Below are 18,966 nucleotides of genomic sequence, written 5' to 3'. Positions count from 1 at the left end.
CAATTATATAGTCAAAGAAATAATTCCAACAAATTCTGGAAATCAGTCTCTTTTCTCCTTAATCCAGGGACCACAGAAATCCAATCATCATCCCTTGATAAAGACCCACATTTTCAACTCTCACTTTATCATCAGTATTCTTAAACTTGTCAAAGAGCCTCCACCAATAACAAAGAAACTTCACAACAATAAGATAAGCACCTTAAACCCAGCTCTTAAGAATGCCAGCTTACATCCCTCACTCCACAAAAAAAAAAAAAAAAAAACACTGACAATGCCCCATTAACTCCAATATTTTCCCTAAAACCAGTGCCCACCTTGTCCTATCTGCCAATAAACTCTCCCCAAATATTTGAAACTTAGTACCGATGCAATAGCCTACCCCATCAGTATTCTAATTAACAGATTCATCTCAGAATCCACAGTCCCTCAAATATGGAAGAAATCCATCATAACCCCATTGCATAAAGGTGGAAATACTAAAGATTTAACTAATTATCAACCCATTTCCATCCTCTTACTACTATCTAAAATATTGGAAAAGTATATAGACACTCAACTACTGAAACACCTCTCTGACAATAATCTCCTCGCCCCTACCCAACATGGCTTTCGTCCTGCACACAGTCCTACTTTCTTTCACTGATACTGTGAACAAAGCTCTGAACTCTGGTCTGTTGAGAACGGTAGTCTTATTAGACCTATACAAAGCTTTCAACACAGTATCACATACTAAACTACTCCAACAACTAGCAGCATTAGGATGCTCTGAACATATCTTTACCTGGTTAGCCAATTACCTGAACAACAGACAACAATCTGTCAGGTTGCAAAACAATCAGTCTGGTTATCTGGTTAATAAGACAGGCATTCCCCAGGGGTCCATTCTTGGACCTTTGCTTTTTAATGTATTTATACAAAGTTCACTCATCCAATATGCTGACAATTCTACTATCATATCCTCCTCTTGCAACTTCCAAGATCTCCTAAAAATAACACAAAATGCCTTCTCAGCCATAGAAACTTGGCTAAATGAAGCACTACTGCTACTAATCCCAAACAATCTAAACTACTACTGTTTTCATCTAAACCACCTCCACAGGACTTTAACATTTACTCCCAAAAACAACACTGAATCTGAAGTAGTGAATACAACAAAATGACTAGGCACTACTACAGATGACAAACTATCCTTTGAACAACACATTCTTAATACAATAAAAACACATTTTAAACTAGGCAAACTTTACAGACAAACTCTATGTGGATAATCCCACAAAAATAAAACTGGCAAATACCCTGCTACTCCCTTCTCTCCTCTATGGTTCCCCCATCTTTACCAGCCTTCATATATCTCTAAGTGACAAACTGCAATTATGTTATTATAAAATCGCAAAATTTCCTTGTGGGCTTCCAAACCACACAAACCACTGCCAGGCTATTAAGGAACTGAAATAGTTTGAATTTCCCCACTACCTTCATTACATCCAACTAACTATTGCCCATAAACTACTATACAACACAGAAAACTGCCCTTCACTTCATTTCATCCTGCATCCCTGCCCGGAATTTTCAGTTTACTTATAAACAGCTTCAAAGCATATCCAAACACTAGAAGAGAGCTGGGCAAAGCTTGTACTCCCACTCCATAGCAAAATTATGGAATGCCCTACCCTATTACACAACTTGATTCCATGAAAACCTTTAAATTCACCCAAAAAATCCACTTTCTTAACCATCAAATTTGTTCTTGTGCACAGAACTATACAATACTGTAAACAAATTCTAAGATTTTGCTGACTAGTATGACTCTTTTCAACTTCAAGTAATAATTTCTAAATCCTCTGAACTTCATTGATTTTTCCACATCAGTCAAGGTATGTCAATTGCTGTCTTGCCACTATAATTCCTTATTAGGCTTAATCCTAAACTTTCCATGTATTGAAGTGCATAAATGAACTGTTTATTATGAATGTATCTACTGTCTTTTCCCCTTCCCTATAATTAATGACATTAAAAATAATGCATGTGTACTACTAACAACTAAGCAGATTGTGTAAAACGTTCTACTCTGTGTATTACTAATCTCTAGGAAACTGTATAAAAATGTGTGTACACTGCTTTATTATTGTAAATATTATCTTGTAAAAATTTTGTACTGTAACAGGAGCGTTTCTTCTCGGGCCTCCGCTGAAAATGGGTTTATAACCTAGTGGACTTTCCTGGTCAATAAATAAATAAACAAATCATTTTCTGCCCTGATTCTCCCTGTTTGCTTAGGATTCAATGCTCCCTCCACGATTTTCTTTAAAAAACACAATGCATGGTCCCACCCACCTGCTGATAAGCAGTAGGAACTCCCAAGAACATAGAACAGTCTAATAAATCTGAATGAAAGACCCCCCCCCCCCCAGACACACACACTTACTGACAGTTCCTTAATCCTGCTAGCAAGTTTGAACCTCCATTTCTCTCTTTGGCAACAGATAGTTTCAGACAGATGGGTGCTGAGAGTAATCCATCAAGGTTACAGGTAGAAGTGGGTGTCTTTCCCTCTTCTTTTCCCTCCTATCATTTAACATATGCTTGTAAAGAATCATAGAATTTGTCCCTCCTCCTCACTTAACGGAAAGGTTTTATTCGTGGATGTTCCTGGAGCCAAAGAAGGAAGTTCTTGAAGACCAGTGTTGGATCGTTCATTTCTGAATTTGTTTGGTTTAGTACCCAAGTTTAAAATCCTGCCTCAGCAAAGCTTGTTTGAGTTTTCTAGTAGCTTTAGATTAAAATGTACGTAGCTTCCTATGCCTACAGAGGCAGATTTCAGGTGTTTCTTAATATTTTCTGTGTCTGGGTCGTATTATCAGTTCTCTGCATTACCCTTTAGTTTATCTACTGCTCCAGTATTTTTTTACAAAGTGTAAAAAATGTAAACACTCTTGTGATAGCCTACTGCAGACTACAAGGTATTCACATTTTAACTTATTTAGTCAACTTGATTATCTTTGCAGAGTCTTTTTCAAAGTATCATGGATTTCTCAGTTGGGAAGGGAACTCCTAACCAGGCTAGAATTCCAAGAGAACTTACTGAAATCTTGTCTGACTCCTCACAGGAGTATTTTCCTGGGGTGCCTCCTGGTCCCCTCAGTTCAAAGAATATTTTCCCACAAGAAAAAAAATGGATTTATATTTAGATCTGTTCCTCACTTTTTCTACTTAGACTACCATCTCAAGAAGGGAACTTCTCAGGATTCTGGGTCTTTTGACATCTGTGATACTCATGATTCTTCTTGAAAGTCTCAACATGAAAAAACTCCAATGGTGCCTGCAATTTCTCTATTCACAGCATTAACATCTCCTGAGATTTTAGATTCCAGTTTTGTGAAAAGGGAGATTTTGTGTTGGAGATACCAAACTTCTCAAAACCCAGGTCTCCCATTCTCCCTTCCTGCTGTAGCACAGTCATATCAGACTCCCCAGACTTTGCTCAGTGGTTAATGTCTATGGGAATAAAATTGCAGAGTCCTTGGAACAGGTTGAGGAGACCCTGGAGAGGTGGAGATATACTCTAGAGAGGAAAGGAATGAATGTCATCCGGACTAAGACAGAATATGTGTGTGTGAGTAAGAGGGAGGACAGAGGAATGGTGAGGATGCAGGGAGTAGAGTTGGCGAAGGTGGATGAGTTTAAATACTTGGGATCAACAAGTCAGAGTAATGGTGAGTGTGGAAGAGAGGTGAAGAAGAAAGTACTGGCAGGGTGGAGTGGGTGGAGAAGAGTGTCAAGAGTGATTTGTGATAGACAAGTGCCAGTAAGAGTGAAAAGGAAGGTCTACAAAAAGATAGTGAGACCAGCTATGTTATATGGGTTGGAGACAGTGCCATTGACAAAAAGGCAGGAGTCAGAGCTGGATGTGGCAGAGTTAAAGATGTTAAGATTTGCACTGGGTGTGACGAGGGTTGACAGGATTAAGAATAAGTATATTAGAGGGTCAGCCCAGGTTGGAAGGTTTGGAGACAAAGCCAGAGAGGTGAGATTGCATTGGTTTGGACATGTGCTGAGGAGGGATGCTGAGTATATTGGGAAAAGGATGCTAAGGATGAAGCTGCCAGGTAAAAGGAAAAGAGGAAGGCCTAAGATAAGGTTTATGGGTGTGGTTAGAGAGGACATGCAGGTGGTTGGTGTGACAGACCAAGATGCAGAGGACAGGAAGAAATGGCAACAGATGATCTGCTGTGGCGACCCCTAACCGAGAAAAGCCGAAAGAAGAAGAAGAAGTCCTTGGAACAGAAAAGACAGAATAGAGCTCATAAACATAAAATGGATGTTAGCTCTCATAAACATTCTCAGTTCTCTCAATCTTGTATTATTTATTTATTTATTTATTTTATTTTACATTTGTTGACCGGGCTAGTCTAGCTGGATACATGTCCTTTTCAGTAGAGGCCCGGGGAGATAAGCTCCAAGACATGGTCTAAATACAATAGTACAAGTTCAAACAACACAGAAAAAAATATAATAAACTAATAAAAAATAGCAACTTTAAAAAGGAAATAAAACTCATCAGCAATGGTATTAAGTAATTAACAGTACAAAGTTTGTAACAGAATATATTATTGAGGAAAAAAAATCATAAAACAGTGAAATTTCAAGTATGGAGACATATCAGGTTAGGTCATAGTTAACAAAGGAAGTTAGGTGAGTAGTAATGTAGCAAAGGAGTTACTTAAGAAGAGAAAGTAAAAAGATATAAAAAAAAGAAAAGGGGTAGATAAGAAAAGTATGATAAGATGGGGAAAAAAGTAGCAGAGGCTAGTAAGCACTGGATAGATTAGATAACTTAGTAGAGGTAGATGACTAGTCTGGTTTTGAACAGGGGCATAGCCAGTGAGTTTTGAGGAGAAGTTTAAGTCTATTTTTAAAGAGAGATAATGAGGTGAGTGAGGAGAGGTCACAAGGGAGAAGATTCCCGGATTTACCTACAGACATCAAGTGTTTACAGATAACACCACATTAATGTGGTATATTAACAAGCAAGGGAGAACCAGATCTTATTTTTACCCTTTGACCAAACTAGCCACTGTAGCCTAGAATACAGCTTTTCAATACAAGCTGATCCTAAAGGCTTTTTACATACTATCTTACATATATAGGAGCAACATTTTCTGTCAGACAAGCTGCGTAGGTCCAGGACAGACCCTCAGAAATGGAAACTGAATCAGGAGGTCTTCCAAGAATTGATCCAGCTGTGGGGGACACCTCAAATAGATCTATTTTTCTTGGTTCACAGCAGTCAATCAGTTGGCAAAATTCTGCTCAAGGATTCTGTGCAAGAAGGCCTGGGAGATGGACGTGTTTTCTTTTCTTGGACAAATATGCTCCTGCATGCTTTTTCACCCTTTCCATTAGTATCCATGGTCATTCTGAAGATTCAGTAGGACTCCTCAAAGATCATTGTGGGGACTCCCTCCTAGCTCAAGCTTCGGTGGTTCTCACTTATTTTGGAAATGGCCAGGGTCAGTTACTTTAAGATACCTCACCGTCTGAATTTACTCACACAAAATCTGAGGGTGGTTGATACATCCCAATACCAAATAACTTCTAAAGACTGCCTTGATGATAGGGTCCTAATTTCCTTTAGGCACCTGTTTGCTGAGGACATGCCAGAGCTACTAATGGAGGCAAGAAATCCTGCTGTTAGAAAATCATATATTATCAAATAGAAAATATTTTCTAGTTGGGGCCAACAACATGACCAGCACCCATTCAGGGCTAGTTCATAGGTTCATAGGAGGTTACTAAGGTATTGGCCCTAGGGCCTTTATAAACCTAGCCATGTAATACCCTTGTTCCCTTATATTTGCAGCATGAGTGTATGATCAGCACCAACTGCCCTCCCATCCAAGAGGGACATAGGTGGTGCTCCTTGGATAATTTTATGGTGTCCCATCCAGTTGTCTAAGTTACACTTAAATAGAGTTATTGAGGAGCCCTGTTTTACGTGAATTGGGAGTTTGTCCCAGAGGAGTGGCAATCTCTGGGAGACATTTCTGTCTGTCCAGCATGTCCTGTTAATGTCACAGAATAGGTTAAGATCTCTAGAGTGAGTGAATCTTGTCCCATTTGACTTGGGGATGTGCAGCGTTTCCATTAAGGCAGGGTCCGAGACTGCTCTGTTGCCCAGGCACAAGTCGCCTCTCAGCAGCCTGTAAGATACAGAGTACAGTGACAGGGCCTTCTGTCTGTCCATGTAGGTCATATGTCGAAGGCCCTGAATTTTCTTGGTGAAAAACCTCTGAGGTCTCTCCAGCTGCTGCAGGTGTCTGGTGAGGTACATGCAGAAGGGAGTGTTGTACTCTATTAGTGGTCTAATGAGGGAGGAGTACAGGAGAGTTCTAACATCCTTAGCTCTGGATGTGATGCCCTTACTTATGAGATGTGCAACATAGGAGGCCTTCCATACAACTGTGGACACATGGTGACTGAAGTTAAGGTTGCTATTAACCTGAGTTCCCAAATCTCTCACCATAGGGTTTGATCTAAGGGGGTACTGTTAATATTGCAATTTACAGGGACTTTCCCTTTACCGAAAGAGAGAGCGCATATTTTTGCATTTAGTTTAAGTTCATGAGTGTGATGTTTGCAGATGACATTGTGATCTGTAGTGAGAGTAGGGAACAGGTGGAATGGAAACAGATGATCTGCTGTCACGACCCCTAATGGGAGCAGCCGAAAGAAGAAGAAGAAGTTTAAGTCTGTGACTTTGGCACCAATCATTTGTCTGTGTAAGCCCTTTTTGTAGTATGTCAGCATCATTGAGGGACTCAGTGATTGCACCCAGTTTGCAATCATCAGCTAACTTGGTAAGCCACAGGCCATCTATTTTCACCTGGACTTCTTAGAAATAGATTCCAAAACAGTAGGGGGCCAAGCACAGATCCTTGTGGTACACCACTGGTAACTGGTGATAGAGGTGGATTCCCCAACTTTGACTGTATGCGTTCTGTTGGTGAGCCAGTTGACTGCCTATCTAATGACATATGGATTAATTCACAGCTGGGTGAGTTACTTGATGATGCCTGAGTGGGGGATTGTGTCAAAAGCCTTGGCTAAGTCTAGATAGGCTGTATGTACTGTTTTGCCTTCATCCAGGGCTTTGGTGACATTCTCGAAGTCCCCCAGGTTTAATAAGCATGATCTACCCTTAACAAAGCCAGATTGGGTCGGGTCAGGAATTTGAAGGTCACCTGTGTCTTTGTTGATAAGGTCCATGATGATTCTCTCCATGGCCTTGCAGATAAGACTAGTTAGGTTTATGGGTCTATAGTTTAGTTGTGGTGTTGCTGCCGCCTTCCAGTGAATGTTTTTTGTTATAAGTATGTTTCTACATTCTGTGGAGTGTTTTGGTCTATTGGTTTTCAGTATAACTCTTGGAATTGCATGTTCTGAAACAGATGAGTTGGTGAACAATCTCATTGTTCACAGTTTATCAGAAGAACTTTTTAACATCATGAGAGGAATGAGTTCTACTGTAGAAGCTATACATTAATCTTTTTCACTTTTTACCAGCCAGTTTATTGCTGCTGTTTGAATACACAAGTTACAGGAGTACAGGAACATTCTTCTTGTTTATCTCAGCCTTTGCAACAGGATGTTTCTAGTTCCTTGGGGGAGGGAACCAGCTTTAGCAGTTCATCAACAGGTGGTGGTTTTGAAATTTGTTTTTATGTTATTAATAATCCACATGAGGTACAGTAGGATCTAATATTAGTCAAGGGAACAACCAGACTAACAATTTCAACATACAAGAGACATTAACATTTTTTGATAAAAAGCTTAAGAAAGTACAAAGCTTGACTTATGACAGTTTGCACTTTGAACAATGTCTCCATCTTAAAATTATGCCTAAGGTTTTAAGAATGTATAAATACCCTAATGGTGTCACTGCACAAGATCTTCTTTAGCAGTTGAATTTTTTAATGACACTGATTGGTAAAACGTCTGATGGAATACAATGAAAACTGTATTGGAGTCATTAATAACAAAATTAAGACATTGGATCTGCTTATTTCTTCTCACTTAAATATTGCATCTGTTCATGCAGAAGTTGACACCATTTTTGCTTCAGTGCAGAAGGATGCTGTTACCATCATTGAAAGAAAGAAAGGAAAAAGCTTGTCAGAGGCATTAATGCTTACAGAGAAGGAGTGGCTTGTCCTGGTACTAACAACTTTAAAACTCACACTACTGTTCTTGTCCTTCATCTAATTTTATTTTTCAAACTCTTCAGAATTTCTTCCTTTGATTAGGGCTAATGACAGTGACAATTTTTTAGCCCCAAAACCAGTGAGGAAATCAGAGAGAATTGCGAACAGGCAGTTGACCAATCAGATGAAGTCAAAAACCTTCCAGGACCATCAGACTCAATCCAGGAACTGGAGGGGGCGTGCCAACAGAGGGAGAGGGCAAGCTTGGAACAGGAACTGAATAATGACTGTTTCAAACTATTTCAGCTCATTTTGTCAAACTGAGAGACGATATTTATAATTTCACTACTGAAAATTTTGATGAAGTACAAATTGGTTTGTTGGACAAAGGTTTGACCTTTGAGCCTTCCAGGAGAACTAATGTAAGTCAAACTTTGATTGATTTAAAATGATTTTGTAGAAAACTGGCTTTACTGTATATATTTGACTAATCTAGCACTAAGGCTAGTGTTCCTTTTAAAACGTCCAGAAAATTTAGTCATGTCCTGCCTAATACTGTTTCTGCATTTTATTATGCATGTGGAAAAGACATTCAAAATATGAATAAGAAAAAAGCCTTCTTTTACTACAGTTTGTCATCCTGAAAGGTCTGCTTTGTATAAACTTAGTAATATGTCAGATTTGTGCTTTATGTAGGCAAGCAAAGGTGGGGGGGGGGGGGTTGTTATTATGTATCCAAGTGAATATATTCAAGCTTTTGAGTCTATGTTGAACAATCCAGCTGACTATGGAAATGTTACTATGGTACAAATGAAGACTAGCTATCTTTTATTTATGATGGTTTATATGATTTACTTATGAATGGGTTGATATCTCATGAAGTTTTTCAGTTTCTACATGTAGAGCATCCAAAAGTAGCTGTTTTATTTGGGATACCCAAGTTACACAGTGGAAAATTTAGGCCTAGTGTTGCTGCAAAAAACAGCATTACAGGGCATATATTTGTTTTTTGGATTTTTTTCTTAACCCATTAGTGTAAAATATAAAGAGCTATATTGAAGATTCTTGGCATTTTTTAAAATGTCTGAGTAAGAAAATGTTGGAAACTGAAACTGTGGCTCTGTTTGCTGTAGATGTAAAATCTTTATACACTATTAGCCAATGGGCAAACTGTACATCAATACCCTGATTGGAGAATGAGCATTCTCCAGAAGGGTAATAATGTACAAGTAATGCCCAGTGAAAAATGAGTCCGCCGCTTCACTGCAGCTTATCAAGCTGCTGTGGAGCTTTTGGAGCTCGAACTGAGGAAACAGAACGACCGCCATTATTTTACTCTCGCTAAGCAGTGTTTTTGCTGTTTAGCAAGTATAAAATATAAAAAAGAAGACAAAATGTTATGTGTGTGTCTGTGTGTGAGTGTATGTGTGCATGTCAGTGAGAGTGAGCAAGACGTTATTTTACACTCGCTAAGCAGTGCTCTTGCTGTTTAGCAAGTGTAAAATAAAAAGAGAAAAAAAAAGAAAATGCAACATTTGTGTGAGAGTGTATGCATGTATGAAAGTAAGACAGAGAGAGCGCGATTGTGTGTGTGTGTTTGTGTGTGTGAGACAGAGATAGAGACGGATGGATGTAGAGAGTGAGAGAGAAAGCGAGAGTGATGTGTGAGTGAATGCATGTATGTAAGCAGAAGAGGCTGCCTGTGAGAGAGAGCGAGAAAGAGTGAGCCTGAATGTATGTATGAAAGCAGCTGGAGACAGAGATAAGAGGGTGAGACAGATCTTGTGTGAGTGAATGTGTGTATGAAAGCAGAGGAGACTGTGTGTGTGTATATATATGTGTGTGAAAGCAGAAGAGACTGTGTTGTGTGTATGGGAGAGAGAATGGGCTGTATGTGAAATTGCTGTGTTTCACTTGCTTATTTTTTTTAAGCACTATATTATTTTTTATATATATCTGATGTAAAATGCTTCCTCCCAACACCATTAACATATACTACAGCAAGCTTGAAACAGTAGGTGGAGGAACTATTTTACATTAAAAATATATAAAAAAAAATAGTACTTAAAAAAATAAATAAGCAAGTAAAACATGACAATTTTACTGACAGCCCATTGTCTAAGCGTAATAATGCCTGACGGGTGTGTATTTATTTATTTATTTATGTATTTATTTATTGACATTTGTTGACTGGGAAAGTCTACTAGCTTGAGACCCATTTTCAGTGGAGGCCAGGGGAGTAAAATTATAATTATAAAGCAAGTGAAATAATACAGAAAACTAAGCATACATACAGAAAATCTAAGCAGCAAATATATTGTAAAAAGGCACAATACAGTAACAATGGAACAATAGCATATAGGAAAATTATACGGTTAGAAATATTTAACAATACAGCTCAATTTATTTTTTGGGGGGGTAGGAAAAGGGAAAGGTAGAATTAGAGTTAAAGGTAAGACAGATATAGTTAGTCTTATAGCTAGGTAGTGGGAATAAGTAGATTATAGGTGGCATATATCTAATGGTAGTATTAAAAGTAGAAAATGACAGAGAAGAGAACATGTGTTAAGATGGTTGTATCGATGTGTGGACTATGATACACCATACGAGTTATCCCTACTTTAGTAACAGCATAACATATACACAAGTATATTTGCTACGTGAAACAGTTTTGCTAGATTAAGGAAGCTCTGGATATGTGTTGCATGTGCAGCTGAGGTTATCAGTGAGATGTTGTTTTAGTTTTCTTTTAAAGGAGATTAGGTTGTCTAATTCTGTAACTGATGATGGGAGGGCGTTCCACAGCTTAGTTATGGAATGGGAATAGAGGCAGCTACCTGCTCCCTTACTAGGTTTTGATACTTTAAGTAGGTGTTTGTTGTTAGAGCGTAGATTTTTGGATGGGATGTAAAGTTCAATGATATTTTTCAATGAAGGGCAACACTCGGGTTTATAAATGAGTTTATGGGCAAAGGTAAGTTGTGTATAATGTAGGTAATGTCCAAATTCTAGTCAATTTAGTTCTTTAGTGGCCTGGCAATGGTGGGTGCGATTTGGTTGGGCTGATGCGAATTTTGCAGTCTTATAATAACAGGACTGCAGTTTGTGTTGCAAAGAGTTGTGGAGATTGGTGAAGACAGGAGACCCATACAGTAAGGATGGAAGGAGAAGACTTTTAGAAAGTTTTATTCGGAAGGATTTCTCTAAGTATTGTTTGCTTCTGTAAAGTTTGCCTAATTTGAAGTGAGTATTTTTTATTGCATTATTAATATGCAAGTCAAAGCTAAGTTTGCTGTCAATAGTAATTCCTAGCAGTTTGGTCTGATTTACTAATTCTATTGGTGTTTTGTTTATGGGGAATATAGTAAAGTCTGTGGGAACAGGTTTAGATGCAAAGATGAGTAGTTTAGATTTATTAGGGTTAAGTAATAACTGTGATTGGTTTAGCCAGAGTTCTATGTATGTAAAGGCCTTTGGTGTTCATAGGTTCATAGGTAGGTACTAGGCTATCGGCCTTGGGGCCTATATAAGGCTAGCCAAAGGTTCCCTGGCTTTCGCCACCCAAGAAAATTTATTTTCCTGTGCCCCTGTCAAGCAGTGCCGCAGAAGTGATCCCCGGGGTGAATTTTCTATTTCCCATCCAGTCGTCAAGGTTTTTCTTAAAGAGGGCCAATGAGGAGCTTTGCTTGATATGAATGGGTAGTTTATTCCAGAGTATGGGAAGTCTCTGGGACAGGAATCTATCCCTCCAGCATGTTCTGTTTATTGTGGTGACAAGGTTTAGATCCCTGGAGTGTGTGGTTCGGAGAGAGTTTGTCCTGAATTCTTACAGTTATCCAGACTGTTTATCACTGTTGCAAGAGAAGTACTGTGACATGTAAAATCAGCCTTTTTCACAAATGTGGAATGCATTGGGTAAGTTACTTGTCATGCTGTCTGGTATTGTTGATGTGACAGTATAGGTTTTATTGTGGTGATTGTGATCTTAGAGTGCTGGGTCACTCATAGCATGGGAACTTTAGTGGACATCACCCATTCAGGAATGTGTATCACACTTTTGTAGAGAGACAGGTCTTTCAGTCTGTCAGAGTAGCTAGGGGTACTGAGACCCGAGATCTTTTTGTTGAGGAAACATTGAAGTATTTTGAGCCAATTTCAGTATTTTATGAGGTATGTGCCAATGGAGGCATTGCTTTTAATGATGAGCTTAATTAAAGAGGTATACATTAAGGACAGAACTCCTTTGGAACTTGAGGAGATGCCACAAAGGATAAAGTGTACAAAGTAGAAGGATTTTGTAACAACCACAGAAGCATAGTGGTCAAAGGAAAATCTGTCAGCAATATAGGGACCCAAGTACCTGCTGAGTGAGTATGGTAAGTGGTACAGATACAGTCTTTACCAACATAAATAGTGATGCATTTCTGGGCACTGATGGTAATTCCATGATAATCACACCAAGCAGTTCATAGGTTCATAGGTTTATACTAGGCTATCTGCCAGAGGGCATTTATAAGCCTAGCCCATAGTTTTTTGTGGCTTACGCCACCCCTTAGTTTGGAGAAACTATGCCCATTATTTAGCTGTGCCTCTGTCGAGCAGTGACACTGTGGTAACCCCTGGGGTGTATCTGCGATCTCCCATCCATTGGTCAAGATTCCTCTTGAACAAGGCCAGCAAGGTGCTCTGCCTCACATAAACCGGGATTTTGTTCCACAGCATAGGGAGTCTTTGAGTGATGAATCTATCCCTCCAGCACGTCCTATTAATAACCGTGTCGAGGTTTAAGTCACCCGCCCTTGTGACTCTGAGGGATCTAGATTTTTTGAGATGAAGCATATTCATCAAATCTGGGTTTGACATGGCCTTGTATGTCAAACCCAGATTTGATTGTTTGGTGTTGCTCTTGCTGAAGATTTTGAATATAACTGGACCCATTTCACAGCCATCATTGTTAGACTTTATTCCAGGGAAGTATAAAAAAATATATGTATATGTATATATATCTATATATATGTATATATATATATATATATATATATATATATATATATATATATATAAACACCAAACAGATTGCCAGCAACACACACATAAAACTCACAGCGCATATGAAGGACCAGACACATAGACCCACATATGAGGATGTGCTCATAGGAGACTACATTGTGAACCACACTCATGTCCCTCTCACTAGGCTGAATAAGGAGGAGTTTGCAGTTATTTGCCTGCCAGGGTACAATATTCATAGGTTCATAGGTGTGTGCTAGGCTAGTAGCCCTGGGGCCTTTACAAGCCTAGCCATAGGATTACCCTGGCATAGTGCCACCCAACCTTAGTTCCCAGTGCCTCTTTCAAGTGGCACCACTGGTGTTATCCCCGGGGTGAATTTTCTGTTCCCCTTCCACTCATCAAGATTTCTCTTGAAGAGGGTCTGCGAGGTGCTCTGCTTGACTTGTATGGGAAGTCTGTTCCATAGTATGGGCAGTGTCTGGGTTATGAACATGTCCCTCTAGCATGTTTGGTTAATTGTGGCAATGAGGTTGAGGTCTCTGGAGCATGTGGTGCGGAGGGGTTGGGATTTCTTTAGATGTAGCATTTCTAACAGAGCTGGGTCAGACATGGCTTTGAAAGTCAAGCAGATATCGCCTCTAAGTAGATGATATGAGAAAAGTTGGAGGTTTTTTGAGTCTGTCCATATAGGACAAGTGTTTAAGGCCTAGGATCCTCTTTGTGAGGTACTTTTGCGGCCTCTCCAGTTGTTGCTGGTGTTTAGTGAGGTACATGCCAAATGGGGCATTGTACTCGATGACTGGCCTAATGAGGGAAGAGTAGAGAGAGACGATGACCTCTTTCTTCCTGGATGCAAAACCCTTAGTAATGAGATGTGCCACATAGAAGGAGTTTTTGACCACAGTGGCAATGTGGTGATGAAAAGAGAGGTTGCTGTCAACCTGTGTTCCCAGATCTCTTATAACGTCTTCTGTGTTCAGTGGACTACCATCAATGTGGTAATTCATGGGAACTGGATTTTTCCCAAAGGGGATGACCACACATTTTTTGACATTGACCTTAAGGGCATGGTTCTGACACCAGTCGTTGGTCTCATTGAGACCTTTCTGTAGGATGTCAACATCACTTGGAGAGTTAATAATAGCTCCCAACTTTCAATCATCTGCGAACTTAGTCAGCCAGAGTCCCTTCTTGTTGGCCTGGACTTCAGAGTAGTAGATACCAAACAGGAGAGGCCCCAGGACCAAACCCTGTGGGACTCCACTCATGACTAATCGGCAGTCTGACTTGGAGTCAGCTACTTTCACACTGTGGGTTCTATCTGTGAGCCAGTTTGCAACCCACCTAGTGATATAGGGGTTGATGCCAATCTTAGTGAGTTTTTCTATGATTCCTGACTGGAGAATGGTATCAAAAGCCTTGGACAGATCAAGGTAGGCTGTATGAACCATCTTGCCTTCATCCGCAGCTCTGGTGACTGACACAAAGAAGTCAACCAAGTTGAGCAGGCATGATCTACCCTTCACAAAACCAAACTGTGTGGGATCCAGAGTTTGGAGATTCCCTATATCCTTGTTTATTAGGTCCATGATGATGTGTTCCATAGCTTTGCATATGAGACTAGTCTGGCTAATGGAGCAATAGTTCCCAGGGTCTGTAGTCACTCCTCCTTTATGGAGAGGGATAACTGTAGCAGTGCGCCATTTGGCAGGGACAATGCCGGAGGTGAGGCTGTGATTGAACAGAGCATACAGGTGAGGTGCCAGTTCACTCTGTAGTTCATGTTGAACACAACCAGGGATATTGTCAGGTCCCATAGAAGCTGTATTCTTGGCCTTGGAAAGTGCTGTTTTAACATGTGCAGCAGTAATACTGGGTGCCTGGCAATCTACTGGTATTATGATTGGTCCTTTGTGGGGAAGAGGGGGCTAAAGTTGGCACTGAATCTGTTGGCCAGTATACTGGCAATATCTGTTGACTCGGTATAGGAGGTACCATTGTGCAGTAGCTCAGAGCAAATCTGGGTATTGCCGTGGAGATTCTTTACATAACTATAGAAGGCCTTGTGGTTGTCTTTACTATCTGTTGCAATTCTGTTTTCATACCTAGCTTTACAGGATTTGATGAGGGATCTCAACTTTTTGTTGAGGCGGATAAGGGAGTTTTTCTAGTCTTGGGACTTCATCTTATTCCTCATCAGTTTCCTCCTTCTGTTGTAGAGTTTGTTTATGGCAGGGGACCACCAGACTGGCTTCCATTTTTTGGAGGAGAGTGTCTTGGTTCTATTGGGTATGGCGAGTTCCATGCACTTGTGTACGTGTTCGTACAGTGCATTGGTGTATGATTCTGCAGTCATGCAACTATTCTCCATTTGCATGGGTGCCGTGAAGTTAGCCACCTCTGTTTTTAACTGTTAACTTTTGGAGGTCAGAGAAGTTATTGGAGGAACAGATTATGGTTGAATCGTTTGCATAGTGTATGGTAGTACAGTCAGAGGGAACTTTATATAGGTAATTTATAAAAATGTTGAATAGTAGGGGTACCAAGACTGACCTCTGGGGCACTTCTGTGTTATTTGGGAGAAAGCTAGAGAGGTTATTCAGCCATTTTGCATCTTGCTGTCTGTTTTACATGTAACTAGTGAACCAGGTCAGGGTGCCATCAGAGCATCCTAGTGAGTGGAATTGCTGGATAAGTTTGATGTGGGTGACTGTGTTTGACTGCTTTTGAGAGACCCAGTAACAGGACTGATGTAAGTAAGTTATTACCTAGGGCGGTATAGATGTAATTTGTGAAGGAGACTAGGGCAGTAATGGTACTGTGGAATGGTCGAAAACCATGTTGTAAAGGGGATAGTAGGTGGTTGCTGGTTAGATATTCAACCAGTTGTTTGTGGATGCATCTTTCCATTATTTTAGATAGAGGGGACAGTATGGAAATGGGTCTAAAATTAGATAGGTCATGAGGGTTTCCACCTTCATGAAGTGGGGGTGATTGATTTTTTTTCCAGAGCTGGGGGACTGTGTGTTCTGCAAGTGATCGGTTTATAAGGATACTTACTGGGAAACATAGTATTGGAAAACGTACTGGGAAAAGACACTCCTGGTCAACAAATGTAAATAAATAAATAAAACATAGTGCCTTAGCACTAATTTTGAGGTATTCTGGGGGGAAATTATTAGCTGATAAGTAGCCTGGTTTCAATTTGCCAAGTAATGTTTGTATTTGAGAGGTTGCTACAGGTTGGAAGTTAAAAGATGGTATGGAGCTGATATTGCTTTGAGGTATGATGGATGGGTTGATGGGGGGTGGGGTATTGCCTGCGTTTACTAATGTAAGGATACTATCAATAAAGATTTTATTAAATATTTCACTGATTTCAACTGGGCTTTTGTCTGGAAATGGAGATCGGTTTGGTGCTGCCAGGATTTAGTAATGAGTTGACAGATTTCCAGAAATATCTGGGATTATTACTGTGAGTGTTTATTTGTTGAGAGAAATAAGTCTTTTTGTCCTGATTAATGGCCTGTTTTGCTTTGTTTCTAAGTATTTTGAAGGCGGTTTCGTTGGGTGGAAGTGTCTTATGTTTTCCACTTGTACCATACTCGGTCTCTATTAATCAGTAGTTGTTAGGTTGATTTAGATAGCCAAGGAGAATGGTTATGTTTAACTGTCTTTTTTCTTATGGGGGCTATGGAGTTAAGGGTATCTAGGAGGACAGTATTGAAATAATGTACTGCTTTAGCTAAGGGAAGATATTTCAATGGGTTTCAGTTTAGTGTTTGTAATAGGTTGCAAATGTGAGACTGGCTAAAATTGGCTAGATTTCTGGTATATTTGTATGAATGAATGCTTGGAGTGGAAGTTGATAGTCTGTGTATCAGGGCTGGTAAGTGGTCACTTAGAGTGTTGGGAAGGGTGTTGGGATGGAAGTAGTACTGTGGGTGGGATACTAATATCCAGTCTCGGGTAGATTCAGGGTGATTGTTTGTTGTGTGTGTTGGGGTTTGTATAATTTGTGTAAATCTGAACAGTTTGCTGGAGTTTGTGGAGTTGCTTTGTGTTAGTTTAAGCCAATTTATATTAGTGTCACCGAGGATGATGGTTTCATTTGAGATGTAGTGGTTAGACCATGATAGGAAGTCTTCCAGTGTTGGGATATTGGAACCTGGAGGAATATAGATGGTGGCAATAGATATTTGTTTATGGTTGTTGAAAAATAGTGATGCTAATAGTATTTCCATATTATTGAAAGTAGGAATGATTTTTGGGTGGGGTACTATGTTTAAGTGGTTACAATATATTAATGTGAAGATAGTGGTTTGGATTGTGGATGAAATGTAGTTAAGTATGGAATATGCATATGAGATGTATAATTGTTTGATTTTAGGTATATTAAAATGCAGTTTGATCTTGAAAGTGGTGGAGTCTGTGACTAAAGAGTGATGGTGAAATATCAGAGTAACTATTCTGGGATGAGTTATGGTATATGTATGCTGTAGTTTTTGTTGGGGTTAGTTGATGTAGTGTGGTGTTGTGAGAAGTGAGGTGGTAGAGAGTAAGTAGGTTAAAGAAGGTTAGGGATGTTATTAATATTAGAGTGTGCAAGATGTGAGATGTAGGAGAGTTTAGTTGTTTTGCAGTGTGGGATGTGAAGACGTCAGGGGGGCATAGAGCCTATGAGGAGGTTGGAAGGAGTGGCCTATGATGTATAAAGTTAGAGACAGTGGGGGCAGGAGGGAATTGGGGGCAGGGTAGGGGAGCGGAGTGAGCAGAGCAAATGGAGTGGGCTTGCTTGCCCCTGCAGGGCTGAGAGTGAAAACTATCAGTGGAGAACTAAGATAAGTTATGTGGAATCAAGCATTTAACTTTATTGAGTGGGTTTATCAATGATGCACTTATGGGGGTGGCTGTGCACTAAGCCTAATTAATAGGGTTGGGTAGGTATTTTAATAAGTTTGCAGCAATTATTTAACTGGGATAAATAAGTTACTGTAAAATATCAGTAGGCTGAAATATAGGCAGGTATGTAGTCATGACTATGAGGAATATGCTTTAACCAGATATTGACTGGAGTTTAGATTGGGGTCAATTCTGGGAGTCCTAACTGTCACTCACACCATAGAATTAGAGAAAAAAATGCTCCAATCTCTGATTATGTATACAACTGTATTCACCTATGTGAAAAGCTTGAAATGGTAGCCTTGTTGTTCCTTTTATTTTAGTGTGAGACCTGTCCTGTAACAAATAGGTGCAGGCATTAATTACACATTATACAATGACCCGTAAAATAAAAAACACTGGTAGTACCAAAGTAAAACCACCATGACTATATTAACATTGAACATTAATTGACTAAGCGCTTTCACCCGTGTAGGGCATCTTCAGAGTCAGTTTGTCACAACTCATCACAACCTTTAAATAAACACTTCAATTAACACTGATATCTAATACTAATTGAATACAATGATTCTGTTGTGTATACTTTGTAATTTAACCCTTAGCTTTTTGATATAGTTAACTTTACAAGTTTTTTAAAAACACCAAGTACAAAGTTATCAGTAATGTATTTACTTTAAATGTGAATTATTTCAACACTTGAATTCTGAAAATGTGGAAAAACATTTAGAGAAATAAAAAATATAAAAAATATAAAGTGTGTATAAAATATATATATAAAAAAAAGACTATGTATAAAAAAGTCAGAAATTCTCTGTTGTTTCTAGTTTCGAAATGTTAAATGCATGAT

General features: G+C 39.4%; 1 protein-coding gene across 3 annotated transcripts in view; it reads left to right on the top strand.

The window, feature by feature from the left end:
- Window positions 1-18,966, top strand: part of SLC8A2 (solute carrier family 8 member A2) — a 1,241,705-nt gene that overhangs the window by 424,793 nt on the left and 797,946 nt on the right. Inside the window, exon 1 of one of the 3 annotated variants that reach the window (XM_044078644.1) lies at window positions 8,269-8,626. The exons of the other annotated variants lie outside the window; for them this stretch is intronic. Coding sequence (XP_043934579.1) covers window positions 8,625-8,626 — 2 coding nt within the window. The 5' untranslated portion in view covers window positions 8,269-8,624. Of the gene's footprint in view, window positions 1-8,268; window positions 8,627-18,966 lie in introns of those variants that run through there. 3 annotated transcript variants of the gene reach the window in all.

This window comes from Protopterus annectens, chromosome 1.part0 (assembly GCF_019279795.1).
Source record: "Protopterus annectens isolate FY-2018-M chromosome 1.part0, PAN1.0, whole genome shotgun sequence".
Classification (NCBI taxonomy): Eukaryota; Metazoa; Chordata; order Ceratodontiformes; family Protopteridae; genus Protopterus; species Protopterus annectens.
The sequence above is the reverse complement of the archived record's forward strand: the minus strand, read 5'-3'. Positions and strand labels throughout refer to the sequence as shown.